General features: G+C 49.5%; 1 protein-coding gene across 2 annotated transcripts; it reads left to right on the top strand.

The window, feature by feature from the left end:
• The first annotated feature begins 536 nt into the window (after window positions 1-536).
• Window positions 537-27,905, top strand: Igfbp2 (insulin-like growth factor binding protein 2). Of its 2 annotated transcripts, none has more exons than NM_013122.2 (4): window positions 537-992; window positions 24,578-24,801; window positions 25,488-25,628; window positions 27,432-27,905. In NM_013122.2, exons 1-4 carry the CDS (start codon window positions 608-610, stop codon window positions 27,594-27,596), a joined length of 915 nt encoding a protein of 304 aa, NP_037254.2. In that variant the 5' UTR covers window positions 537-607; the 3' UTR covers window positions 27,597-27,905. The 2 variants fall into 2 exon arrangements, with proteins under 2 accessions (NP_037254.2, XP_063122808.1); XM_063266738.1 differs by lacking the exon at window positions 537-992 and adding an exon at window positions 1,489-1,507.

Here is a 27,905-nt window from a genome sequence, read left to right on the forward strand (position 1 = left end):
CGAGGTGCCCTTTGGGACGAGCCTGGTCTAGAAGGACTGAACTTCCTCGGGACTCACTCAAGGTCATTGTTCCTAGCAACACGAGGGCTGTGTGTGAGCTCCGAAATTTCTAAGGTCAAGATTGCTTTTGTGTTTCCCCAGCAGTCAGTTCACAGCCGGCCACGTGGGAAGTGAGCAAACTAAGTCCTTCCAAATCGAACTAAACTAAAAGACAGGAGACAAAAGCACGGGCTCTTTCCTACTCCACGCCGATTCTACCCACGCTGGCAAGTTATTCTTACTCTCTCTGAGCAGGCGATTCCAGGCTGAAGGGAGCAAAGTCCTGGCTAGGGAAGAGTAGGGGGACCCGCCGAATCCCCTAGTAACGTAGGGTGGGCAAGTGGGCGTGTGCGCAAGCACGTGCTCTCACGCAGGAGTGCCTTGGGGGGGAAGGGAGTGGTCTCCAAAAGGGGGAGGGGAGAAGGCAGGGGGGGCGGGGAGAAGCAGGCTTTTTAGGACCCGGCAGCAGCGGGGGAGGAGAAAGAAGGCAAGGAGGCGTCTCCCGCGCTCGCCAGGGCCGTGCCACCTGCCCGCTAGCTCGCCGCGCTACGGTTTCCCACTAGCCAACATGCTGCCGAGATTGGGCGGCCCCGCGCTGCCGCTGCTCCTGCCGTCGCTGCTCTTGCTGCTGCTGTTGGGCGCGGGCGGTTGCGGTCCTGGGGTGCGCGCCGAGGTGCTGTTCCGCTGCCCACCCTGCACGCCCGAGCGTCTGGCCGCCTGCGGACCCCCACCCGACGCGCCCTGCGCCGAGCTGGTGCGAGAGCCCGGCTGCGGTTGCTGCTCCGTGTGCGCACGACAGGAGGGCGAAGCTTGCGGCGTCTACATCCCGCGCTGCGCCCAGACGTTACGCTGTTACCCCAACCCGGGCTCCGAGCTGCCCCTGAAGGCACTGGTCACCGGCGCGGGTACCTGTGAAAAGAGACGCGTGGGCGCCACCCCACAGCAAGTTGCAGGTAATGCGGACTGTGAGCACTAGTTCGGGGGTTGGGAGAAACTCGTAGCTCAGCGGGGTCTCCTGGCTGGCAATCCTCACGTGGGGAAAGAGAGTCGACGGGACCCTGGGACCGTTGTAGACAAGAAAGAGCCCAGACCTTGATCGGATCCAGGGAGAATCTTGAGAGCGGGAACCCGAAAGGCAAACCCGGGAGGGAGGCTGGGCGTGGAGCAAGCGGGATTTGATGGGGTAAAAGAGGAGAGGAAAGACACCTTGTCACCTGGGTGGGTCTTCCTTAATAGGACTTAGCAGGGAGGAAAGTGGTCTGATCTAGGGGCTGTGGGGGTTGGGAGTGGGGTGGGGGTTTAGGATCCTGTAGGAACTTGAAACTCCTTTGATACAAAACTTGAGTCAGTGACCGCCGGTCGAAAGTTCCCCGGTGGGAATGCTGCTGGCCACCGCGCGCAGGTGACACCGCAGACCTCGGGTGAGAAAAGATCGAACGGAGGGACTCCTTCCTTCTGGCGTTGGGAGGTGAGGAGAAGGGTAAGGATGCACGTGGAGAATGGAGCGGGCTCCATCTGTGTAACTTAAGCCGGTTGGCCAGCTGCATTCCGGCACCCCGGCTGTGCCGCTAAGCGTCTGGGCCTCCGGTCTGAATGCTGGAGCCGCTGGAGAGCCAGGGAAGGTACAACTCTTAAGTGGGTGTGTATCATACCCTACTTCCTCCTAAATCTAGGGAACTCTTCCTGTCCCACTGGGTGGGAAAGGTGGGGTTCTTTGTTAGGGAGCCTTTCTTTCTTTTTTTTAAAAAAAAGTTAAGGGACACAAGCTGACTGCGAGGAACTCACTTTTTTTTTCTTCCCCTTTGGTCTGGAGAAAGCTGTAATTGTTTTATTTGGTCTTGGGGACAGCACTGAATTTTATTCACTATTCGCTAATGTTTGAAAGGGAGGCTTTTACCATGTTCTCAGACTGGGGGTAGCCTGGAGAGAGAAAACAAGAGAGAGAGAAAAGTACAAGAATCCTTCCTGCTTTTCGATTTCTTTGTGCTCCCCTCTCTTTCCCTGGCTCTGCTATTGTCCCCGTCCCAGTGGAGTTAGAGGTCAAGTTTGAAGTCTTGTAGTTCTTGGAGGCATTTTTGACCTTGACTACAGATCGAGGTGGGGATTCGTCGGAGGGGAGTCCCAGGGTTTCTTCTCTCTCAGCCTTGGGATTAATCCGTGCCTCCTGTTTCTAAGTAATAATAAAAAGAAAAAGAAGTCCTCTCCTCATGCTCCCTCCTCCCTCTTACCTTTGGGGCCCCAGAAGAATTTTCTTCAACAGGGTAATGCAAGGCCTTGCAGAATCCTCTGGATTTTGACCATTTTACTAAACCATGGTGTGCTTTCCTCTCATGGTTTTAATATTTTTTTTTTCTCCCCGCCTTTCATTTCTTTCATTCTAAGGCTGAAGTTCAGCCTTTCTGTTTCCCAAAACTCTTAAATAGGTTGGAGTCTTCTGCAGGCAACAGATGTGGCAGGTTCCCTGGGTCACTTTTCCTTACTGGCTGCAGGGATGGGGGTGGGCTGAGGAGGGTGTTAGGGGAGCCAGGGGACAATGGGGTGAGTTCAGGGAAAGAATGTCACTCTGGATTTTCTGCCTGGTTATGGTATGGGACTCTGTTCTGCTGGCTGCCTCAGCCTTCTCCCAAGGCCCAGATGCCTTCCACATTTTTCTCTTGTGTTCCTGTCTGGAACATTAACCAAGGTAGGGGGTGGGGTGGGGGTGGGAGCTGGAAACTAAGTAGGTACACTTAAGGGATCAGCAGCATGGCAGGGCTGTCACAGGGGTCTTCAGGGACGGAGCCTGATTTTGCAAGGTTGCCTTGATGAGAGGCAAAGACAGAGGCTTCTAGGATCGTGGGAGAGACATTTTGGGATTGGGACAAGGACTCTCTAGAGACTGTAGCAAGAGGGAGATATTATACATGGTCCAGACAGATCTTAGCGATGAGGGAGGCCGTGCATGTCTTTTGCCCATCTCCTCCCTTCTCTGAAGGCCCAACCCCCCACCCTCCCCCCACCAGCATTTTTCTTTGAGCAGGTCGCTTTTGAGAATTTTAAGCGTACCCTCTTATTTCCACGCAGCACCTCCCAGCAGTTCCGGCTTTGCTGTTAGCTCTTTTGTCTCTGTTCCCAGGGACTCGGGGACTGTATTGCTGGCTTCCTGGGGATGGCAGGAAGGCAGGGGGTGGGGGTGGACACATCAGTGGGTAGAAGTGGCCGGTGGTGATCCTACATCCCAAGGGGTGATGGGCTGCTGGGCCTTTTGGTTCATAGAAACAGAAATCAGACTGGCAAGGCCTGGAAGAAAAAGGAACTCTGAGAGTGGTCACGAGTCCATGCTTTGTGAGGATGTGGGAGTGGGCAGAAGTACTGGGGGAAAAAATTGGAGGTGGGAGGTGGGGTGTCAGGGAGTTGAGGGGGGAGGGTAGGCTTGGGCCAGGCTAAGCCCTTTTTAGAATTCAGGCTAGGCTGGTTCGTCAGCATCTCCCCAGTCTCTTGCCCTCCATTCCCCCCTTCTGTTTTATACAATGCAGGGGATTACGCTGAGGGGCGGGGCTGCCCAAGTGGCCTTCTGGCCCTTAGCACATATAAAGGTGTTATAGAAATGTTCAGTCAAAGTCCCAGAGCTGACAAGGGCTGGCTCTCTGATGGGTGATGAGTGGGGAGACCCAGATCTAAAGGCCGGGGGGGGGGGGGAGGAAGGGGGGAAGAGGCAGGCCCTGATTTACAGTGGTTCACTTCGGCTTCAAGACTAAGGGGGAGAAAGCAACGGGACTTCTGGCTCGGAGCGCTGCTTTGCATCTCGTCTTGCATAAATTTGCATACCGAGTTCAAAATGGTAAAATAGACTGAAATGAGTGGGACCCACTGTCTCTGCGGATCCTTAGCACCACCTTCTTAGCACCACCAACTGGCCCTGATTCCGGACAGAACTTGAACCAGTCTGGCTAAGTCCTTCACTGAGGGCCTTGGAAGGGTGAGGCATATGCTAAGTAGGGGGCTACTGCTCCTGGACTTCTGGGGGACCCCTGGAGTTGGTTGGCTTGTAAACTGAGTAGGGTGTGGCTCTGTGCACCAAGACTTCAGTGTCAGAGCGGTGGAGGGACCGAGGTACTGCCTGCGCTAGCCCAGGGGCGAGGGTCGGAAGTAGCCTCAAGGTCAAGTCTTTGTTCCTGTACAGCCTTTACCTTTCACCTTTTTGGAGTGTCTGAAAAGTTTCCTGCAGAGCTTCTTTTGTGTGTCAACGGTGACCCAGTTCCTTGAAAGAAGGAAGCTTGAAGGAGGATGACCCTGTGGGCTGACTGAGATGGCTCAGTGGGTAGTGAAGGTGTCTACTGTGGCAACCTGAACTTGATTCCCGGAACCCATGTGAAGGTGGAAGGAGAGGTCCTGCTCCATGAATTTGTCCTCTGAACTTCACACATGTGCCATGGCCTGTGGGCCACCCTCCCATACACAATAATAACAATTTTTTTAAAAAAGAGAAACTTGACTGGACAATAGTGGCCTTTATCCCAGCACTCAAGGCAGAGGCAGGGGATCTCTGCGTTTTGAGGCCAGCCTGGTCTATAGAGTGAGCCAGGGCTACACAGTGAAACTCTGTTCCACACCCCTCATGCCCCCCAAAAAGCCAGAACCCAAATAAATAAACACCCAAACAAACAAACAGAAACCAAACTTGTGCAATCATACTAAAGACATTATAAATAAAAATCCTTCAACAAACCAGGGCTAAGGATGCTCTTCGTTAGAACGGGTGCTGGGGTTGGGAGAAGGAACCCACTGGCTGTGATTTTTGAGAGGCAGCTCTTACTCAGCTTGGGATGTTGAGTTTGCTAGTGAGCCAAAGGAAGATGCTTGGAAGGCTCACCCTGCCTTTCCCCTCAGCCCAAGTCCTGCACTATTCAGGCAAAGCCTTTCCCGAGGGCGGGGCAACTCAGGGAAATTAACCCTGTAGGCACTTTGGATCTGAAATAAAAGCACTTGCCCTGCAACAAGCCTGAAGACTTGAGCTCAGTCCTTGGAACCTACAAGTGGAAGGAGAGAACCAATTTCTTTCAAATTTCCCTCTAGAGGCATGCAGTGGTGTGTGCACACACTTATGTATCTCTCCTCTCTCACTTATGTATCTCTCCTCTTCACGAGCGCTCTCTCTCTCTCTCTCTCTCTCTCTCTCTCTCTCTCTCTCTCACACACACACACACACACACACCTTGTCGTAGTAGTAGTAGTAGTAGTAGTAGTAGTAGTAGTAATGGGTTGAAGAGATGGCTCAGTGGTTTAGAGCACTGACTGCCCTTCCAGAGGTTCCTGAGTTCAAATCCCAGCAAATAATGGGATCTGATGACCTCTCCTAGCATGCACATCCAGATAGAACACTCATAATAAGACAAATAAGTACATCTTTAATAAATGCCTTGGAGTGTTTGGAAGCGGGGGTCCATCCATCCACCCAGTGTCAGACCATCTGATTGCTTACCCTGAGAAGCCTCGCCATTAGATAAGCTGATTGGTTCCCAGAATGGTCCTTCTGCTTCAAAGCATCAGACTAGTTGCTATTGGAGTTGATTGGAAGCTCTGAAAGCTCTCACTGCTAGTGGAATGGGACTGCCAAGGGGAAAGAAGGAGGGCAGAAACCTATAGTCCCCTTGCTTGGGTCTCATGATGCAGCGCTCTGCCACCTTTCCCAGTGTTTGCCCTCCCTGTTTCTAGCTCTTCTCTGTCTTTGTCCTTGAAGTCTCTTTAGACCAAATCCCCCCACACCCAGCACACATGTGGTTGTCTCTTATATTTTTGGTTGTGAGCCTAGCCTTTAACGGCTGAGCCATCTCTCCAGCCCATATGGTTGTCTCTTTCTGTGCCTCTTGCACTGCTGGCCTGGCCAATGCTTGACCATATGCTAAGTAGGTGCACAGTGTTCAGAGAAAGTAGCCTGGTAATCGGTCGGCCCTCTTCAGCTCCAATCAGGGAGGCTGTGAAGGTGAGTGGAGGCTTGGGTGTTGAACAGAATTCAATATGGGGTGAAAAGAGCTGGGTTGATGGTCAGGGAAGAGGAGAGGGGGCTGGGCTTTAGAGACGGAGCTAACGTGGACAGGGGACGTGGCACTGCTCGAGAGGGGCTAGCAGTGCTGCTTTTGCTAAAATGGACAAAGATGAGGGAGTTCCATATGCTTCACTAGGGAGCCAGAGATCTGGCTGGCAGATGTTCCGGACCCCTCTGCTTCTCTTTGTTATCTCTGGCCGACGTCTTCCTGAGGTGGCAGGCAGCCATCAGAAGATGGGTCAGCCCCTCTTGTGTCCTTGTCCTGTTCTGAAACAACTGCTTCCTTTGGTCCAGTTTTCCCCCCTAGGGGAGAGAGCTTTTTGTATTTCCATCTTAGGTGTCTACGTGGGCTCAGTAGAGGCACCATGTTAAAGAGCTAAGATTTTTGCTGGCTTTTAACTGCTGAAGCCCTCTGGTCAGGTCGGGATTGAAATAATGGCTTTTGAGCCTGTGGGGCAGAGGTTTTGTTCCTGGATAACTGTTGTGTGTAGGTGACAGGTACGACATGGTACACCCTTGCCAGCTTTAGTGAGGAGAGGACACTTCAAAAACATGTGATGAGTGGGAAGATGAGAAGCCAGAGGCTCACGGGGTCCCCGAGAAGAAAGGAGTGGATCGGCAGCTGTTGGGGGAGTAGCCTGGTTTTGCCTTCAAGCTAACTGGGTCCCAATGCAGACAACCGTGTGTGGGGACCGGGATTGATGGTGCATAGCTGGAATCTCAACACTTAGGAGACAGAGGCAGGGTGTATCAAGTCTTAGAGGACAGACTGGCCTTCGTTGGGAATTCCAGTACCCCCAAATCAAAATCAAAACCATAAGACTAACCTTGTGGTGTGCAGGAGCCTTTCTCAGAAAACAGGTTTGGTAAAGTAGGGGTAATTTTTTATTTCCTTCAGGGTGTGTATGTATCTTAGACCAGTTGTGACCATGGGAAGTCACAGGTGACCATGGGAACTTACCCACAATAAGTTGTCAAACATATTATCTGACTTAACCCTGACAAATCTCATTTTTGCTCTTTGGTCTGGCCCTTAAAGTGAAGGCCAGACTAGATAAGACAGGCAGACCACTCATTTCTGTAGGTTCCAATCTCACATGTCAGCTGTATATCCAGATGTAAGAGGTTTAGTCTCCTCGAACCTCGGTCTCCTTATGTGTATGTAAAACAGAAATTGGTGGCGCTCATGACTCTGCTGGGTTACACTTGCATGGGTCTGTGTCAAAGTAGATAATGCAGATAGACGTAGTTCATGCTTACGATCTTAGGGAAGCTGCAGTAGGAGGTTTGTCATGGATTTAAGGTCTCAAAATGTTTTAATTTTCTAATTGTTGCGATGAAATTCCTTGACAAAAGCAACTGAAGGAAGGCAGAGTTTATTTTGGCCCTCAGCATAAGGATGCAGTCAATGATGGAGGGGAAGCCGTGCAGTAGGAGTAAACATAGCCACATTCAGGAAGCACAGAGGGATGAATGCTTTTCCTCTCTGCTCACTTTCTCCTGCTACACAGTGAAGGATCCCAGCCCACGGGATGGTGCCACCCACAGTGGGCAGGTTTGTTCCATCTTGAAGTTGCTTGAGATAATCCCCTCAGGTATGCCTAGAAGCACATCATCTCTCATTTGATTCTAGAGCTCCCTGAGTTGACCAATCAGATTAGTGATCGCACAAAACAAAAGAAAGAAATGAACAACAATAAAAGCAGATAGTACAGTAATGCTCAGTACTTGGTCTGGTGGTGATGTTACGTGATTTCTACGTCTTCACCTATGAAGGGAATAAGTCCATCTGTCTGACCTATATTCATTGGGCTTAGTCCTTAAACTGTGCATTAGCGATATAAAATGGTTTTATCGCTAAATGGATTTCAAATGGATTTATATCGCATTAGCGATATAAAAGCAGCCAAGAAGAAATGGTTTGCATTTCTTATGGGTGAGTTAGGCATTTTGAGTGCTTTTTGGGGCTCGTATCCAACTTTCTGGGACTGACCGTTCAGGGCTGTAGCTCACACTTGACGGTGCCCAGAGTGAAAGCCAGAGGGACAGAGATGACCCTGGAGCTTGGACGCTTAGGTGCTTGTGGCAACCTTTATGCTCACTTAGCTAACCGAGGGCTAGTACCGCCTCCACCTGGCCAGCCGGCCTGGAACCTAGGCCTGTCAGAGCCTGGAGGGCTGGAGAGTTGCTGAGGTGTTCCTGGGGCAAGGCGGTTGTGCTGGGTTGCCCTTTCTCTGTAGGTCTTCCTCAAAGGAAGCTGGCTGGACATAGGCTTCAGAACAGTAGGCGTGCATTAACACAGCTGCTGCATTACTTAGCACGCACGGTGTGTCCATGGGCATGCAGTGGTCAAACCCAGTGAAGACCTCCGTGGTTCTGCCTTTTTGTTTCAGGAAAAGAGGGATTTTCAGGTCAGTGGTGTCTCTGAGCCTAGCGTGCCTGGAGTTTGAGGGTGATCCTGGCAAAAGAGTTTGGATCTTCTGTCCAAACTGATGTCTTCTTGCTCCGTGGTCTTCAGAGCTGACCTCACTGCTGAGAGGGGCTGCTGCTTGTCAGTTTTCAGGGTCGTTGAGGAATCTGGAATGGTGGATTAGATCCTGAGAGATGGAGGAGAAAAACCCTTCGTTGATTTGAATTGTGAGCCCAGGGAAAGTCTCTGGAGCCACCCCTCCCATAAGGAACAGACTGAGGGGAGAAGGGGGCACTTCCCATCCCCCATCTCATCCTCCTCGGCTCCTAGCCCCTCCCCTTCTGTTCCTTAACAATAAAGCCAAGGAAGATCTGGGCTGGCTCAGCTTGGGTGTCAGTCAGTACTCAGAGGGAGACCTTGCTCAGAAAACTGGCTTTCCCTGAGAGGAGTACAGTCCACTACAGTCTGGAATTCTCATTCATTCTCTCTCTCTCTCTCTCTCTCTCTCTCTCTCTCTCTCTCTCTCTCTCTCTCTCTTTCTTTTGCCGAGGGTAGGCAGTTGGAAGCCCTTCTGGCTGTCTGCCCCATATCCCTTCCTGGCCATTGGGAAGCAGGGCAGAAGTGAAGATTGAGGGGAAGGGGACAGGGGCTGGCACACCTCCAGGTGCTGGGCAGAGGAATTAGCCCACAGACCCTGGTGGAATTGGCTGGGAGCGAAGCCCGAGGAGGTTTCTAATTAGTAGATGGCTTAGGTGTGTTAGCTTGTGTTCATTCAAATTAAACAGCCAGGATGCCGAGGAGGGAAGAGGGCCGGGGACTGAAGGCCCTGGCAGGTTGTCAGAGCTTGGAAGTCTAGAGGACTTAGGGTGTTCATCCCCATGGCTTGGAAAGATGGGGGGGGTGGCTTCCAACTGACAGGGTGTAAGTTAGACTGTGGTGGGAGAAAGTTGGTAGCTGTAAGCCAAGGTACTATCCCAACGGGCGGACGATAAATCTGTGACGGTTGGAAATGCCTTGCTGCAGACATTTCCTACCTCGCAGCTCAGAGTCAAAGGAAGAAATGAAGGCTGCATTCTGGGCCAAGCGCCAAGGCTAACCCGTGGCCCCAGATCCTCGTTCCCGTGCTCCGTTTCACCCGAGTTCCCGAATGCACAAAAGCAGTGGGGTACGTACTGCTTCTTGGAAAAGTTCTTTTTTTTTTTCCTGTGTGGCAGTAATTGAGGCATAACTTCTCAAAAATGTTCCTTTATTCAACTCCCCAGGAAGTTTCCTTTGGGACTATTGTCTTTACTTCTGGACGGAGATGCCCAGTCTCCTCTGGATGATGAACTTGCTTTCCGAATTGCCCGAGGCCAAGAAAAGACCCAGAATAGCAGTTCCCTTGTGTCCTGGGATCTTCTCCTGTAACTGATACCGCTGACTAGTTTTATACCAACAGTGGTGGGAGCTGTGCCGGCAGGCTAAAGGGGTCAAGTGGGTGGGTTGGGTTCACTGGGTTAGAAAGGCTTTTGTGGTTGGGTGGGACCACCTTGCATATTAACTGGTAACCCACTTCCTTGGGGATTGAAATGTCTTGGTCACCCTTCCTTAAGTGATCTAATGATCAGAAGGCATTCTGAGGAGCTAAGAGCTTTGTAGCCGAGCGACCTGGGTTTGGTTTGGGCCCTGCCTCTGATAAGGTGTCTTTCTTCGGCTGGCTGTCAAACTCCAGGGCTCTTATTGAATGTGATAGGGGGGTAAGAAATCACCAACCTCTTGTGACTGCAGTAAATGGAGTTATGTGTACAAAGGACTTAGCACAGAAACTCAAATAACCAAACGATGTTATCCACACTCTGATCTCTTCCGAGTCTCAGCAGAGAGCAGGAGGGAGCTAAGGGAGCCAGTGCCTGTTTAGATGAATTCTGATTGATCGGTCATCGTAAGGATTCTGATGAGGGAAGGGTGGGGGCTGGGGAGCTGGCTCAGTAGGTAAGAGCCACTAGCTATGGGGTCTTGAGTTTGGATCCCCAACACCCACGTGCATATATATATATATATATATATATATATATATATATATATATATATATATATATAATTGAGTTCAAAGAAGCCACAAGTGCTTATAATGGAGGGGAAGGAACAAAGACAAGAAGGTCACCCACTGTGGGCTTGTTGGTCAGCGAGTCTAGTTGAAACCCACCAAGCTTCAGGTCCAGTGAAGGAATCTGTGTCAAAGAAACAAGATAGGGTAGGGTGACTGGCACGCACGCTCGTACATACACACACACTCACACACACACTCTCACACACTCACACACCTCTATACACACAAGTTAAAAAGGCAGTTCTGTCAAGGATGTAGTTACTTGCATAACTCCCCTTTGGTTGGTAAAGCTTTCAGTGACTCCAGAGCTGTGAGTCTGAGGGTTTCCTGTGGGTCGTCATGGCCATTGAAATCTTCCCTATGTTTCTTTTGATGGCTTGGTGGCCCATTTATATGCCAGAAATAATGAGGATTCTTTCTAAAATATTGTTGTTGTTGTTGTTATTATTATTGTTATTATTATTTTGGGGTGTCTGTCTGGGGAGTTTGTATATGCCAAGGAGCACATGTGGAGCCCAGAGAACAACTTTGTGGAGTTGTTTCTCTCCTACTTTATGTGGACTCTGGGGGTCAAATTCAAGATACCATGGTTACCCAGCAAGTACCTTTACCCACTGAGCCATCTCACCGGCCCAGACCCTTTGTCTCTAGTTTGGCTTGCTGCCCCTTAAACCAAGAGAGCGCAGTCAGGGACAGCGATGGGATGGGATGTAACATTCGATCAGTCACAAATCAGTGGACTTTAAAGTGGAAGCCAGAGAGATGCACGGTGACCTATTTAAAGACACTTATTTATATTCAGGACACTTGCGTGCTGGTCTGAGAGTGTGGCTGGCAAGCCCACGCATCCTCACAGGTTTACAGTTCTTTTTTCTTCCTCTGGGTTCAGTGTGTCAGTGTGGAGTATGGGAGTGGTGTTCCGGAGACAGGAGCGCGGCAGGAGGGAAGGTGGTGGAGGAGTGGCTGGAAAGGTCAGTGGGTATCGTTTTCTTGGCCCGGGACTGAGAGATCACATCCTCAGAATCCAGTCTGGGGCTGTGGCTTGGAGGTGTAGGCCCTGGTAGAAGCACACGTTCCTCCTGCCGCGTGCCTTTATTGCTCGCTGGTTTTCTTTTCTCCCTAACCACTCTTGCTGCTGTGGGGCCTGGATGATGATGGGTGGGGGGTTCACAAAAAAACAGTACATGAGGGAGGGGCACTAGGGCAGGCCATGAGGGGTTCATGTGTGAGCCACGGGGGGAGCACATGCCATGCACATGCCAGCACCACCCTTGCTGCTGCTCTCTTTCAAATTCATTGCCTCTTGCTTTTAATTGTTACGACATACACACACACACACACACACATGCATACATATAGGCACACATGGATATATGTACATTCTTTTTTTAAAGATTTATTTATTATATAAAAATACACTGTAGCTGTCTTCAGACGCACCAGGGCATCATATCTCCATTCCAGAGGTTGTGAGCCACCATGTGGTTGATGGGAATTGATCTCAGGACCTCCGGAAGAGCAGTCACTGCTCTTAACCACTGAGCCATCTCTCCAGCCAGTGTACATTCTTAAACATATAAATATAACCTGTTCAGACTATAGAATGTTCAGGGCTGACCGTTTGGTATCGGGTGGCCAGATGGTGCGCTCTTCCCTGGGGAAGATTGTTTCTCCTGTTCTCAGCACTCCTTGGTTGCCTGGGTTCTTGGTTCAGGTTTGAAGCCTCATGAGGTTTTTTCCTCCTTCCAGACCAGCCCAGATGTAGAATTTCACTTAAACTATGTTTGTATATTCATAGACCTGCTTCCGCGTGTTACAGGTATTTTTAGGTCGATAGTTAATAGCGTGATTCCTTATGACTTTTCCACATACCCTTCCTGCCATTTTACCCACCTTCATCTGGATTCACTTCTCTCCCCCTCCTTAATCAGAGACTCCCGTTTCCGCCATTTCTCCTTCAGATCAGCTGTATCCTGCTGTTCCCCTCTCTGGCTCTCCTCCCATGGTGGTCCCTTTTTATAAAGGACACTTTATGAGGGATACTTCTTCGTGGAAGTCAAGGCTAAGCTAGTGTCCTTAAGGGGCTTCCGTGCTTCAGAGGAGGAGTTAAGCCACAGACTCAGGGATTTTTGTTTGTTTTAATTACACTCATTGATTTCATGTGTATGAGCCAAGTCGGAGTTCAGCTCGTGGGAGTCCTCGTAGGAGTTCCTTTCCTGAAGCTGTGGTGGAACTGACCAGACTGACCAGAGTCCCCATGGCAGAGAAGAGGCAGGCAGGGCAGCCGAGTTGTAAGCTGAGAATCGCATTTGGAACTACAAGCATGAAGCAGAGAAACTCGGCGTGATCAGAGTCTTTACTCTCAAGGTCCCACTCCAATAACGTTTTTCTCTAGGAAGACCAGACCTCCTAAAGAGTGCCACCAACCCGGGAGGAAGCGTTCAAAGACAGAGCCCAGAGAGTAGAGCCGAATTTCCAGGACGTTTTATCCAGTGGTGCCTTTTGTCATTTCAAAGTCAAGTGTCCCTGCACCCTCGGTAGCCACGCCCCCTCCTCCTTACCCTTTCAAAGGCCCCTCCTAGAAGAGATGTGTGACTTTCCACTTTTTATTTTTTCCTACCTGCTGTTTGTCACTTATTTTTATTCTTGTGAAATCCCAAGTTAGGTCGTTGTCTGGATCTCTCCTCTCTCCTTGCTTGTTTGTGGGGACGCAGAACAGCTGTCCCCTTACTGCCCCTTGGACATTTCTATCCCGCGTCAGCTGAGTCCCTGAACCACCGATGATCTGCACTGCACCATGGTATGCTTGACGTCCTGTTCTCTGGGCCGAGCCGTCTCCTTCATTTTGTCTTTCTTAAATCATCGACTGTCTGTCTGCCACTGTTTCTGGATCTTTCCTTGACTCACTTTCCACTTTTGTATGTCACAGAGAAATAAATGACGAGGGCTCCACGTTGAGACCTTTTGATGGGCAAGCCGTACGGAGCACATTGCATCAGCCGGTGAAAGTCGTCTTGATGTTGCATGTCACTGGTAGGGCCTTGTCTAGTCTGTCATGCTCGAGGGCTCTCCAAGTTTATTCATCTCTGTTTGACAAGATAGGTGAAGGGCGGATCGTGGTTGTCTTAGGGTTACATCGATGTCACGAAACACTGTGACCAAAAAGCAGCTTGGGGAGCAAAGGGATATACTAAAAAGATATATCCCTGAATCACACAGTCCATTGAGGGGAGGCAGGAACTCAAACAGGGCGGGAACCTGGAGGCAGGAGCCGAGGCAGAGGCCATGGAGGAGTGCTGCCTACTGGCTTAGATTGCAAGGCTTGCTCAGCCTGCTTTCTTACAGAACCCAGAATCATTAGCCCAGAGGTAATCCCCACTCACAATAGGCAGGGTCCTCCCATATCAATCACTAGTTAAGAAATGCTCTCCCGGCCTTCCTACCAGTTGATTTTAGGGAGGCATTTTCTCCATTGAGACTCGCTCTTAGCTGACTCTACTTGTGTCGAGTTGATGTAAAGCTGGCCAGCACAGAGGGTGAAGTATCTTAATATATTTTTATTTTTGCAGTGCAGGGGATGGAACTTAGGACCTTGTATATGCTAAGCAAGCCCTTCTACCACAGGGCTACATACACCCCTGGCCCAGAGAAATGACTTTCTGTTTTTTAAAAAGAAAAGTCTAGAAATAATAAGAAACAAAAATAGCAGTCTACCACCCAGAAATGTGGATGCTAAGTCTATGAGCATGTAATATTTAAATAGTACCTTTTTTAATCTATAGAGAATTGCACACATATGATGAATGGCTAGTTTCATATTTTTGCATTGCGTGCAGATGTGTGTATGATGGATGATCAATATTGTTCCAGGTCCTCTAAAGTAAGCTGGGAAATCTTGCCCCATTGGTTCACACCTTTAATCCCAGAACCTGGGAGGCAGAAGCAGGTGGATCTCTTGAGTTCGAGGCCACCCTGGTCTGCAGATTGCATTTCAGGACAACAAGGGCTACACAAAGAGACCCTGTCTTGAAAAACAAAGCGGGAAAGGGAGAGACAGAGACAGACAGACAAATAGGAACAGGGACAGAAAAATAGTAAATTTAATTTCCCTGTCAAAATTAGACTTTTGAATCTGTGCTGACAAACAGGTGAGTGCTTGTCTTTATGGTCACCGTGTGTCACCCCATTATACCACCTTATTGATTTTGTGTCATTTGCCAATTGCAGCACCAACTATAGATAGTTGGAAAGAATTTTTTTTATACATATACTTTATGTACAAAAAGAGTTTGAGGAATACTGTATTTTGTCCCTGTAGCTTCTAGCCCAACTCTTCACTTGGGCGTTTGGCCACTAAGTCACTTTGCCAGCTTCCCGGATGACGGGAGTGAGCTGGAGGAGAAATATTTAGGCCTCATGGGAAGAAGTGAAAACCGATAGTGCTGTTTGCCATCTTGATATCCGTTTCTCTGGCTCTTCAAGGACAACTGGGCTTGCAGAATCCCAGAGGACCTGGGCTGAATTTGAGCATGTTTTTGTTTGCTCAAACTGTCTGCCTCAGCCCTGACCCGCGGCAGGTCTTTGCGATTCCAGGAATGAACCTGGTGTTTATAAAGCAGCCCTTTTTTTTGAGTGAGCACAGGCAGGGAGGCTCCAGAGAGGCCGTGCTCACTCAGGGGGAGCCTTCGATGAGGCAGCAGTGTAAGGGCATGCGTTAGAGGTCCCCGTGGTGCCAGGCCGAGGACGCATGTGTGCAAGCATTCATAAGTGTCTCTAAAAACCCTGGAGCCAATGGGCACAAAGCTTAAGGCTGACACTTTGCTGAGTATTAATCCGAGGTTCTCTTGTTCCAATGGAAGAGATTTCTTTCTCTCTCTACCAAGTGAGTCATTCGGGGTAACCTGCAGAAGAACCACAGCAAGATGGGACCTCAGGGGTGCTAGTGCTTGCAGACTCTTGTTTAAAATACAGGTTCCTTGGTAGCCCAGGCTTGTCTCTGGATCTCCAGGGCTTGGGTCCAGGGCTATTCTTAGAGACTTCCGATGGTCCTTTGTGTGTAGTTTCATTTGGAAACTGTGACTTAGCCGAACTCCACAACTTACAGATGAGCCCCCACACTCAGGCCAAATCCTGCTCGACACCCAGCCTGGCCTCCCTCACAGCACCAGGGGAAGCAAATTCAGGGTCAGAACCTTGGTCCTCTGACTTCAAAGGCAGCACTGCTTGCTCCATTCATACAAGGACAGAGTCAGGCTTTGGAGCTCAAGGGCCTATGCTGCAAGAGTGGAGGGATGGAGGGCATGCCTCGGCCAGGCGGTCACTGCCCTTCTCCTTGTGTGATTGCTGTCCCGTGCAGGGATAGCATGTGCTGCCTCAGCTTTCCACGTGACTGTGTTTTCTGAATTCTTTAATGCTCAGCTGGGCAAGACAGTAGCTCTGGGATGGCCCCTGAGGCTGGTGGGTCTAGGGACACTGACATTTCCTTCTCCAATCATGATTCTGAGAGGAGGGCTATCTATGGTGGAGGAACTGGCTTGCTGGACAAGGGGACATTCTTCTAGAACGTGGCAGTGGTGGTGGCAGTGTCTGAGAGATGCGAGGCATTACTTGGCTGGGCTCTTTTCTGGGAGCAGAGGGTGATAAAGAATGGGAGTTAGGGCAGAAACTGGGTGTTAGCAAGAAAATAGGTGGGTGGACTTACCAACCGAAGGGGGTCACTCAGTAACTAAACTGGACTATGTTCTGGGGCCAGCTTATCCCATGACAAACAGCCCTCTACTGTGTTAAGGACTCAGGCCTACCATACACCATTTGGAATTCAGGCACACTTTGCAGAGTTCAGAATTCAGGCAGCCCTGTGTTCTGGATTCCAGAGCCAGAGGCCACTGCTGCCCTGCTGTCTTGGACCTATTGGGGAAAAAAAGAGATGGGGGAAATAGAATGCTACTTCAAAAGACTAAGGTCTTCAGGTTAAATATTAACTAAACCAACAAGTAGGACCCCCTTTCGCTCTTCTGGCTTACTTCCTGCGCATGCACTAGGGGAATAGCTACTTACCTTGTAGGTTAGTGTGGTGTTGTGATCAGCCATCCAAAGGGAGTGGCTTCAAATTTTCACCAATGCAATGTTTCCTTTGTGTTTTGGGCATTTGCCCCTATATTCTGGGAACCTCTGTGCCCCCCTCTCTCTGTCTTCCTCCCTCCCCTTCCTTCCCTCTCTGCATAAAATGTATCTAGGCAAGTTCTGTCTTCTCCAGAGACTCCTGTTAAGCAGCAGAGACCTTTGTTCTTTAGCTACCTATAGGATTTAAATAACCAGTCTAGACATGTAGTTCCATGGTAGAGCATGCAGTTAGTGTGTGCAAGGTTCAGGGCCCTCTCCCCAGAAGCACAAAAGAAAAACAATACAAAGTCATCTACTTTAAGCTTCCATGTAAGGGTCTTAAAATATGCAAATGTTTCTATATAACTAAACAAATAGGGCCCTCTTTCTCTCTTCTTTCTCTCTTCTGTCTCTCTTCGTACAGCATGCACTAGGAAACAGTTGAGATGGGTAATCAAATTTAAGAAGGCAGGTCTGGGTGCAGTCCCAGCAATGCAAAAGTTGAGAGAAAACAAAACCTAGACTTCACACGTCCGACTGAGGGGCCTGGAGAGATGGCCCAGTGCTTAAGAGCACTTGCTGCCCTTAACGAGGTTTGATTCCAAGCACTCACATTGTGGCTCAGAACAGTCTGTGACTCCAGTTCTAGGGGATCTGAAATCCTCACCTGGCCTCTGCAGAAACTGAATGCACATGCTGTCCTGACATACATGCAGGCAAAAAAAAAAAAAAAAAAAAACAAAAAAAAACAAAAGACAAAAAAACCCCCGATGTACTTAAATAATAAAACCTTAAAACTCAAAACGGAGACATCACAGCAGAGAATATTGAGGAAGTCTTCTAATTGGTCTTATTAGATATTAGCTACTCTTCCCTTTCCCCTACACAGCAGATAACCTTACATTGCACATTCAAGAAAAAGATCATCCATTTTGTATAAAGCTTGACCCCCCCCCCCATCTCTGGTAATGAAAATCTGAATGAGGATAGTAATAAAACAATACGATGTTTAAAAATCACCCATGATTCCCACTGTCTAGACTTAAGAGATCAGAATTAAAGGGTCTGGCTAAAACAATGGAAGAATAATACCTTGATTCTGGAACTTAATCGGCTCTTGGGATACTTTACCCACTTGAGTTCGAGAATTAATTGTCTGTTGTCATAGATATTAGTAGAGAAGTTATATGAGGAGGAAGAAGAGAAAGAGTACTAAAGTCTGTCCTGGTTAGGCACGGTTTTGGAGAAACTGACGACAGTGGCCATGTGAGGTCTGTGCCCAGTCAGGGCAAAATTAGGAAAGCACCCAGCACTCGTCCTTGTGGTCTTGAATTGGGTCTAGAAAACCAGCACTCATTGGAGACTGTGAGTCTTCACCTCACTGGTGCCCCGGGCTCCCACAGTTTGAGATCATCATGAGGGAAGGCTAGGAAGTACTTAGATATTGTTTGTAATCAATAGGACAGGGGATGCCTGTTAGTCTACTAGGAAGATGGGGATGACTTGGACGTAAGGGCTCATTTTCTTCCTATACCTAGGTAAGAACCAGTGTCAAATACTCAGAACAGACTGTGGACGCATTGCTTTTAGGCTCTTGGGGTTGGTTTTCCTAATAGTGCTTTATTTAGGCTTAGCCACAGATCATGGACATTCAAGTGTAGCTCTGGGAGCAGAACCAGGGCCCTGACAGAATGCAGGGTCCTGTGGAACATGGGGATTTTGATTCCCTGGATAAGGTCCTTGGCGCTACAATCAGACAGGGTTATTTACCCGAGAGACATTTATTAAGTCTAAATTAAGCCTTGAAACTGATAATGTCTGAATTGAATGCATGAAGTGGGCATGTGGGCCTTTTCTGATGCCAGCCTCCTGCTGGGCTCCCTGGCCGTGCTGATAAGGGTGTTTCCTTCAGAGGACAGCATGGGGCCCTGGGTGATTGTGAAACTCCTGTGATGATGGCCACGATGTTTGCTCCTGTAGACCCAGGTGGACATGAGCCTCAGGTTTGCGGGTTCTAAAACAGGGCAAGCCATCCATTCCCTTCGATCTGAGCTGCCCTTTTCGTTTCCATGTGTCTAGATGATGTTGTGGTAATACTGCAAGGTCAGGGAGGGGCTTCCCCATGTGCTGCAGACCCTCCATTCAGGGCTCTGGTTCCATTGCCCCCCTCTCTTCCTTTGGAAAATTTACCTTATATATTAATAGAATTGTGAAATCCCACACTTCCCGTCTTGATCCATTCCTCAATGCTGGGGAGAACGGCTAATGCTTATCAACCCGTGTCGAGGAGTCTCAATGTCCCTTCAGGGGCCTTGCAAGTCCCTACTGGTTACCTTGAAGTCTGAAGCCTTTTCTACCCAATTCTTGGGGAGGTGATTAAGAAATGTTTCCTGAAGTGACCTCTGTACAGAGCCTGCCTAGCCTCACGTCTAAGGAGTCGCTTAACAGATACTATTCTGGATCTAACTCCTTTAGGGAGAAAAGAATGCAGCTTGGTATTTTCGTTCTGAGGGAAAATTCCATCTCTAGCTGGAATTCTCCATTTGGAATGTTTTCCTGTAGATCGCCTCTGTAGCTATAAGAAAATGTATGGGGTGGGATGTGGGTGGGGGGATGATGCTTATTCAGGTGAGGTGGGGCCGACATGGAGAAATAGATGCATCCGTGAGTCTATTCAGATGCTCCCACTGTGTTTCATTCCATACACACCATGAACAGCTCTCGGGGACCCTTCTAGCAGGATCCAGAAGCTGGATGCCATTGGCTCTTCTACGGGTGAGCATCCGAGGCACAGAGAGCTCGAGTGATTTATTTGTTCAGGGCCTTAAAGCTGAGTGGGGAAGCTGGAGTGGAGATTCAGTCAGACCCTGGCGTCGAACCCTTGACAGACACCTTATCGGGGGTGAGTAGTAAGGTACAAGGCTTCCTTTCAGCCGAGCATCCTTTTGCTCTCTTCCTGGCCGGCATTTCATTCTGTCCTGGGTGCCTGCCTTATGATCGATGTATATTTATCGATGTATATTGACCTGGGTCCTGCAACCTGTTCCAGAGAAAGAAATGGATGTCCCGCTGCCTTTAAAAGGAGCCCATAAGTCAGCCGGCCCTGGCCGTGAATTTCCCTGTCTTACTGGCATGTTTGCTGGTAGTGGTGAGATCAATAACGGAAGAGAATGAAACCTGTCCTTGAATCCAGGTGGTTTCTCTGAGGATAGACGGACTGACTTTCACCTTGGGGAGGGTGGGAACCTCGTAGGACAGACAGGAAGCCACGTAGTCTCCCAGGAGAGAACTGCCCAGGTGACCCCAGTCTTCTGGGAAATCCATCAATGATCGCAGCACACTGCCTGAATCTTAGGTTTTTCCACCTTTGTGCACCCTCCCATAAAAAAGCAGTGTAAAATTATAACATCTGGTTTCGTAAATGCAAGTGTGTCAGTGTTAAATATTAAGACTTCTTGACTTAAAAGGCCGAATTTGTTTCTTCTGACCTTCAAGTGAACGAAAACCCTTTACAGACCCTATGTCCACCGTGTCTAATGGACAGGTTAGCCCTGAGTGTAGGCTCCAGGTCTAAGTACATGTCATTCAAGAGTGCCCGTGCCTTTGCAGACACGGCTCCAGAGTTGGCAGAGGGTGTTCTGAGCATTCAGTGTGGAACTGACCTTGAAGACTAAGCTGAGGGATTCTTTTTTGGCTACTGTTTGTTTAGGGGCCCAGGAAGGCTTGGAGACCATAGATCTTCAAGCCGAGTGCTCTGGATGCCCTGGGAAGACCCTGTGCTGTTCCGTGTGTTCCGTGGAGCTGTGAACTAGTGTGGCTATGGGTAGAAGCAAGGTACAGGGGAGTTAGCTATTGTGGGACAATTTGATCTACACTGTGTGGGGCCTACTCATTTTTGCACTGGGCTGTGGGGAGCTTCTGGCCCTTGGGGTAAGGACTGACCAAACAGTGTCATGTTTCAAAGATTAGCTTGAGGTTAGGGGGTGCTGTCAGCATTTGAGGTCTCAGGTTTCTTTGCTAAGGTTTGGCTTATTTCTGACTTCCCTGAGCTTTTCTTAAGGTCTCTTGCCCTCAAACTCTGTTTCCATCTAAGAATGCAAGGGTTTGTGGTTACAGCGGTTCCCGGCTGTACCACCAGTCCCAGAGGATGGCTCTGCAGGGCCCTGATACTACAGAGGGAATGTGTAGCTCATATGGTGACTCAGTGTCCATACGCTAAGGAACAGGGCAGGCAGCTGAATAGGGGAGCTCGACCTATGTCTGGGGCCTTGAGTTTCCTCTCTTCCCAGAGCAGCATCAGAGAAGGGGATATGGGAGGAGTTTGAGGGTCTGGTTCCTGGGTCTGACTGAACCCAGGTAGGACAGGACTCCTCCAGCTTTGATGCAGAGGTGAACGCATTAGCTTTCTCTGTGCCTGATACCAGGCCTACTGGAGTGGAGTTTAATTTTACTTAAGTTATGGTGAAGTCCATGCTACCCAGGAGCCACGGTGAGTTAGCCTTTCTAGAAGAAATAATTTTTCAGGTTTCAGGCAGTTTAGAGAAATGGCTCAGCATTAATAGCTCTGGGCAGATTTTTGTCTTTAATGCCGCATACCTGACCCCCTTTGGGAAGTTCCAAGGTCATCATACTTAGTATAGTTCTTTGGGCAATAAAACATGGATGTCCTTAGGGGCTGTCGGTGGATGTGGACTTATTTGCCATGCCACTTATTTGATCTACCCCAAGGATTAATTCATTCATTTTCTACCTCCCTACCTCCCTAGAGATGGCATTGCCTGTACCCCAGGCTGACCGTGAACTCACACATAGCCTAGGATGGCCTTCAACTTCTGAGTCTCTGTCTTCTATTTGGGGATTATAGGGATGTGACACGACATCCGGTTTTGTCCCCAACCTTTAATGTGTACGTATGAATGGTGTGTGTGTGTGTGTGTGTGTGTGTGTGTGTGTGTGTGTGTGTGTTCATGTATGGGGTTCAGACATGCGCCACAGTGTGGTTGTGGGTGTCATAGACCAACCTTGGGTATCAGTCTTTGAGGTATGAACAAGACTAGCTGACCCATAAGTTCTGAGGATTCTCCTGCCTCCCGCTCCCATCTTGTCACACGGGTGCTGGGGTCATAGACACACATTATTGTGTGTGCTTCTTATGGGGCCTAGGGATCTGAACTCAGGTCCTCGTGCTTACATGGCTTTATCACTTGAGAAATCGCCCTTGTCCCCTGGACACCAGATATTCAGAAAGCAGGCTTACTGAAGCAAGAGTGTGGTGAACTGGCAAGGTTCTTGTGCAGTAGTTCTCCCTGGGTTGGTGTGAAAAACGCCAGGTCCTTTCAATTTGGGGACATGGCGATGGCTCTTCGGATGCCCAGGATCTTATTTCCCTTTGCTTCTTAACTGCGAGTTAGCAGATAACTGGGGACAATGTCCAGCCCCATCATTACAGGGACAGCCAACAGTGGCGTGATAGCTCTGTTCTAAGTCATCATTTAACTGCTTCACCTCTAATAAACTCCGCTCAGTTCTGTGAGCCGTTAGATAGCCATCCATTTACATACAGGAAAGCAGAGACTCAGAGAGAAGATGTGCAGGGACACTCATCTGGGGAAGTGACGCAGCAAGGTTTGAGCACCCAGTTCATGAGTACAGTTTCTCTAAGTGCCGCTGAGCCCAGTGAGAGCAGGACAGGCATCAGACACAGAGGGATGGGAAGGGGAGGGAGAAGGAAGGTGTAGGACAAACTTTTGTGATGGCTTTTGGATGCTAGGACAGACACCTCAGCAGCCGCAGGGGCAGCTGTTGACACTGGTACCCAGTTCTCAGTACCTGGAGTGAAAGAGCTGACTCCTCCCTTAGCTGAACACCTAGTTTCTAACAACGTAGACAGGACAATACACCCTACCTTTTGTAGTTCCTGCCTGTTCTTTCCAGTTTGTAGTATTGCCTAGGAGGTGGACTAGCGGTGCCCTCTGTACTGTGAATTCTGAGGGGTCCACTGGGAACTATGTGCCTTGAGTCATTTCTACTAAGAGTTATCCCATTTGGGGATAGGGACTGTAAAGTTTTTGAATGAGCATTAGAAGCTGATGCAGAATTTGTTGAAAAACCCCTCTGTGCAGTCACCTAGTTTTTTGTTTTTTGTTTTTTGTTTTTGTTTTTTTGCTTTGTTTTTGAGACAGGATTTTGCTGTGTAGCCCTGGCTGTCCTGGAACTCACTCTGTAGACCAGGCTGGTCTCTAACTCACAGAGATCCACCTGCCTCCGCCTCTCAAGTGCTTGGATTAAAGACGTGTGTCAGCGTCGCCCGACTTCACCTAGTTTTTTTATTAGGACTTTGTGGGCTTGTGGCTCTGGGTGGGGCTAAGGCGCCATGACTTTTAGAACATGCTGGGACTTGTCCCCCTGGTCACAGACTGACCATACAATTCCCAATCTGTCACCTTACCCTGGAGAGGAATGAGTCAGCCAGGCGGAGACTGGAAATTAGGGCTGCTTTTAGAGTCCGCTGCACACAGTAGGTTCTAAGACAGCCTCAAGAGACTGAATGGCATTCTTTTTTTTTTAATATTTATTTGTTTTATGTGTATACACTGTGCACTCTCATTGTCTTAAGACACAGCAGAAAAGGGAGTCCATTACACACTCCATTACAGGACTCCATTACAGATGGCTGTGAGCCACCATGCAGTCTCTGGGAATTGAACTCAGGGCCTCTAGAAGAGCAGTCAGTGCTCTTAACCACTGAGCCATCTCTCCAGCCCCTTTGGATGGCCGTTCTTTAGTAGATAGCTTGATTAGGTTTCATGCTCGGTGAGGGTTAAAGAAGCCATACACAGTTTCTGTATTGGAGCCTTTCAGTGGGGTGGGTTGCAACACACAGGTAGACTTCAACACAGTAAAAGACAGTGTGGTTAGTGCTGTAGCAGCCTAAGAGCAAAAGACAGACATTTTCGTCAGGGAGGGATGAGCAAGTGAAGTGGCTAGAGACTGACTCTCACTGGCAGGTGGCTTGTCCACCTTGTAGTCCCTTACCAGCCATGCCACAGCCCAGGGATCTTGTGGTAGTAGTTTTCAAAACCTCAACTAGTCTGCCATGATCAGACCATACATGAGGAGCTTAAACTTGGGATTAGTTGTGGGGGAGCGTGGTGTTTTCTGATGGATCCAGGCACGGCCTACTTCCGTTCCCTGCCGAGGGCCTTGTCACTGTCTTCATCCTTCCATGCTTATGTCAGCAGCATGGAGGGTGAGGGGAGAACTGAATTTGGATCCTCCCATTGCTCTGCAGTCACACAGCTTTAGCTCAACACCTGATCCATCACTTGACAGGGATGTAATCTTACTCAAGCGACTGGCTTCTGTGAGCATCAGTTTCTCCTCATGTGAAAGATAAGGGGATTCGAGTGGAGCCCCCGTCTGTTTGTCACTGTGCTCAGATGTCCCTCGGAAGCTTCAGGGGAGGATGCTTTCATTGGGGGGAGGGATAGTTTCAGGACTTCATCCACCATCAAGAGGGAGGCAGTGCAGTGCCCATGGGTGGTGGACCCTTGTCATAGCACAGTCTCAACCAGAAAACGGACTGGGATCTGGATGCAGGGTGGACCAGGCCCCTTAAAGTTCCACCTGCAGCAACTGCCCGCTGCCAGCCGGGCTCCACAGCCTTCCTGAACAGTGCCACCACTCAGGGAAGGAGCAGGAGTTCAAGCATACAAGTCTGTCAGAGCTTTTTACATCCAACCCATGATGCCATCTACAGAGTTAGGAGACGCCCAGCTAAGTTGTGGAGTGTGGGCACCCAGCACACGGTTGTCACACAAAATAGCTATTAGCCTCCTTTTTTATAGCCGCCACCCTCCTCAAGGAGGGTTCTGGGAAGCTGAATCTGGAGTGTCTCCTCTTCTCTCTGTAGACAGTGAGGATGACCACTCGGAGGGAGGCCTGGTGGAGAACCATGTGGACGGAACCATGAACATGTTGGGAGGCAGCAGTGCTGGCCGGAAGCCCCCTAAGTCAGGCATGAAGGAACTGGCTGTGTTCCGGGAGAAGGTCAACGAGCAGCACCGGCAGATGGGCAAAGGTGCCAAACACCTCAGCCTGGAGGAGCCCAAGAAGCTGCGCCCACCTCCTGCCAGGGTCAGTGGAGGGCTGGGGTCGACTGGAGGAGGGAGGAGGGTGTGGGAAGGGAGCCTCGCACCAGTAAAGAATATCACACTATGTCCCATATGCCGTGCTACTAACAAGCAAACAGAATCGAACATATTTGATGACCTTTGGTCTACGGGGCACTACAATGGGTTGAACATGGTTTCTTGATGTTTCTCCTAAAACCTTCATGTTTCTTTTTTGACATTTTGGGGCACTGGCAGAGAAAAACCCAGATGTGCAAATGAAACCTGCCCCTCCTCTGGGGTGAGCTTTTCCTCAGCTCAGTTTCACCGTAAGAGAATGGAGCTTGGGCCATTGGCTAGGGTAACTTCAGGGCCAGCATTTGAATTGAGTTGAGGTATAGATAGATTCCAGGAATAAAATCAGAATTGGATTGGGCCATGGCTCCAGATGTAAATTCTAATCTTTGAGGTAGAGCCTGCTTTGGTTCCTGATGGCTGTTGTCAGAGTTAGGAGAGAACAGTAGACATTCACAGTCATGTGACTTTCTAGAGGGATGAGCACAGTGGGGTTAGCTGCCACTGACGCTGCCCCACTAGCCGTTTGGTGCAGAGGGAGTCTCTTCCCCACGGATATGGCAGTTTGAGGCCTTGTCTAGTACTGGTGTTGTGGTCTCCTTTTTCTCATGCTAGGCGTTCCTTTTGTCTCTTCAGACCCCTTGCCAGCAGGAGCTGGACCAGGTCCTGGAGCGCATCTCCACCATGCGCCTTCCGGATGATCGGGGTCCTCTGGAACATCTCTACTCCCTGCATATCCCCAACTGTGACAAGCATGGCCTGTACAACCTCAAACAGGTGAGTGTGGGAGCCAACCTGGGCTAAGGAGTCCCTCCCTCACCCCCGAGCCCCACCGTGCCTGGTCTGTGCTGCACCTGCCTGTGTAACCCTTGGGAGCTAATAGCTGAGCCTGGGTGAAGGCTTCTGTAACCAGAAGGATGGCACATCGGCCCCATGAGGCTTCCCTCCTCGGCCTCGGTCGCGCGTCAGGTCTGACAACTCTCTCAGGTAGCTTCTATCTGTGCTTGGTGTCTGTCAGGAAGAGTGCCCTGGAGAACTGAGAGAAATAGGTTTGAGCCTTTGCAGCCCAGCTTTTCCAGAGGTTTCGATGTTATAGAAGCAGATTTAAACTTAAACTAGTACATCTCTGCTTTATGTGAGAGCTGAGCCCTTCTCTGGAGGTTGTCACTTAATGGGTTTGGTAGGAATATACGGTTTGCATTCCTCCCTTCTCTTCCCTTCTCTCTCCTTCCCTACCCTTCCTTTCCCTTTTGTTCCCTTCCCTTCCCTGCCCTGGCTGTTCCAGAACTCACTGTGTAGATCAGGCTGGTCTATACTTTACAGAGTTCTGCCTGCCTCTGCCTCCCAAGTGCTGGGATTAAAAGTGTGCACCGCCACCATCTGGTTTACAGTTTGCATTTCTAAGCCTCTCCCATGTATTGCTACTGGTCCATGAACTGTATTCTTGGAATCACCTTAGAGATGAGAGCACACACGGTGCTCTGGGGAGCTACAGCAAATTTAGATGCCAGGTTTTAACAGGGGAGGTTTGGATCTTTTGGATATGGGGAATTTTACAGAATTCTCCGCGTGACTTTAATGGCCAGTCAGGGTTGACTTAAAGAATGGACATGTGGAGCCAGGGGCTGGGGTACGAGTCTGTACTTCTCTTGGGCCTTCCTCACCTCCTTTATGAGGCAGGGACCTAGCCCACCTGCTATGATGCCAGGGTCTGTCTGTCTTTCCCTAGTTATTTCAGGTGGGACTCGGAAGAGATAAGGTCATGTCTAATGAACCACGGATGTACTGAATCTCATAAGCCACTACACCCGTTCATGTAGTCACTACTGCAGCTTGAGATCAGGGATCCTGGATGGCAACACCCGGAGTTTGATTTTATCTCTCTCCTTAGGTCCAAGCTGCGTAACGTGGCTACTTGGCCAATGGCTAAATTGGTTCCAAGATGCAGAGCATAGACTGGTATCCACACACTCGGGAGCTTCTTAGGAATGCAAACTGTAAGCCACGGTGTGTGCTTCTAACCTTAGCAGGCAGAGGCAGGTGGATCTCTGTGAGTCTGAGGTCAGCTTGGTCTACAGACGGAGTGCCAGGACAGCCAAGGCTACACAGTTACAAGTCACCTAACCAGTTTTTGCTTCGTTTTCACAGCTGTCGAGTGGGGACATTAAGGGTACTTAGGACACAAAGCGACTGTGTATTATGTGACTATAAATGATGCCGTGGGTGATTGGGAGATCTTGCTCTCATAGCGCCTGGCACAGTCAGTTGTGATGTGAGGGTTTTCATCTCAGACCATGGTGGAAGTCTATGCTGGGTCTCCCTCAGGACCCGAGTCATTTCTGGGTCTTTGTCTCCAACAGCCTTGGTGATGGGCACAGCATTCTTCTGCTGCCTGTTAGCCAGGCAGAAGTTTAGGGTCACCTGTACAAGAGCCTGCGTGTTGACAAGCTCACTTATGGCTGGGACAGGCTCCTCCCTGTGCAGTAAAAACCCAGCAAGCACCTGGGAACTGCATTCAGCCCTGGGCTGGGTGAGGAGGCTTAGTGCCACTCTTCATGTTTTGCTCCTCTTACCTTTCAGTGCAAGATGTCTCTGAATGGACAGCGTGGGGAGTGCTGGTGTGTGAACCCCAATACTGGGAAGCCAATCCAGGGAGCTCCCACCATCCGGGGAGACCCCGAGTGCCATCTCTTCTACAACGAGCAGCAGGAGAATGATGGGGCTCACGCCCAAAGGGTGCAGTAAACCACAGCCAGTCGGTGCCTGGCTTCCCCACCCCAAACACCAGCAGAAATGGAGGGTGTCAGGGTGATGGGTGTGGAGGATTTCCCAGTTTTGACACATGTATTTATATTTGGAAAGAGACCAACACTGAGCTCAGAAGCCCCCCTGCGCCCCCCAGTGGCAGTTAACCTGTACCTCCGTTCCTGCTTCTAATAGAGAGGGTGGTGGCACTGGGGATACTGGGTACAGGCTTGGGAATGGGGAAAGAAATTTTTATTTTTGAACCCCTGTGTCTCTTTTACTTAAGATTAAAGGAAGGAAAAATAAAAA

Source organism: Rattus norvegicus, chromosome 9 (assembly GCF_036323735.1).
Source record: "Rattus norvegicus strain BN/NHsdMcwi chromosome 9, GRCr8, whole genome shotgun sequence".
NCBI lineage: Eukaryota > Metazoa > Chordata > Mammalia > Rodentia > Muridae > Rattus > Rattus norvegicus.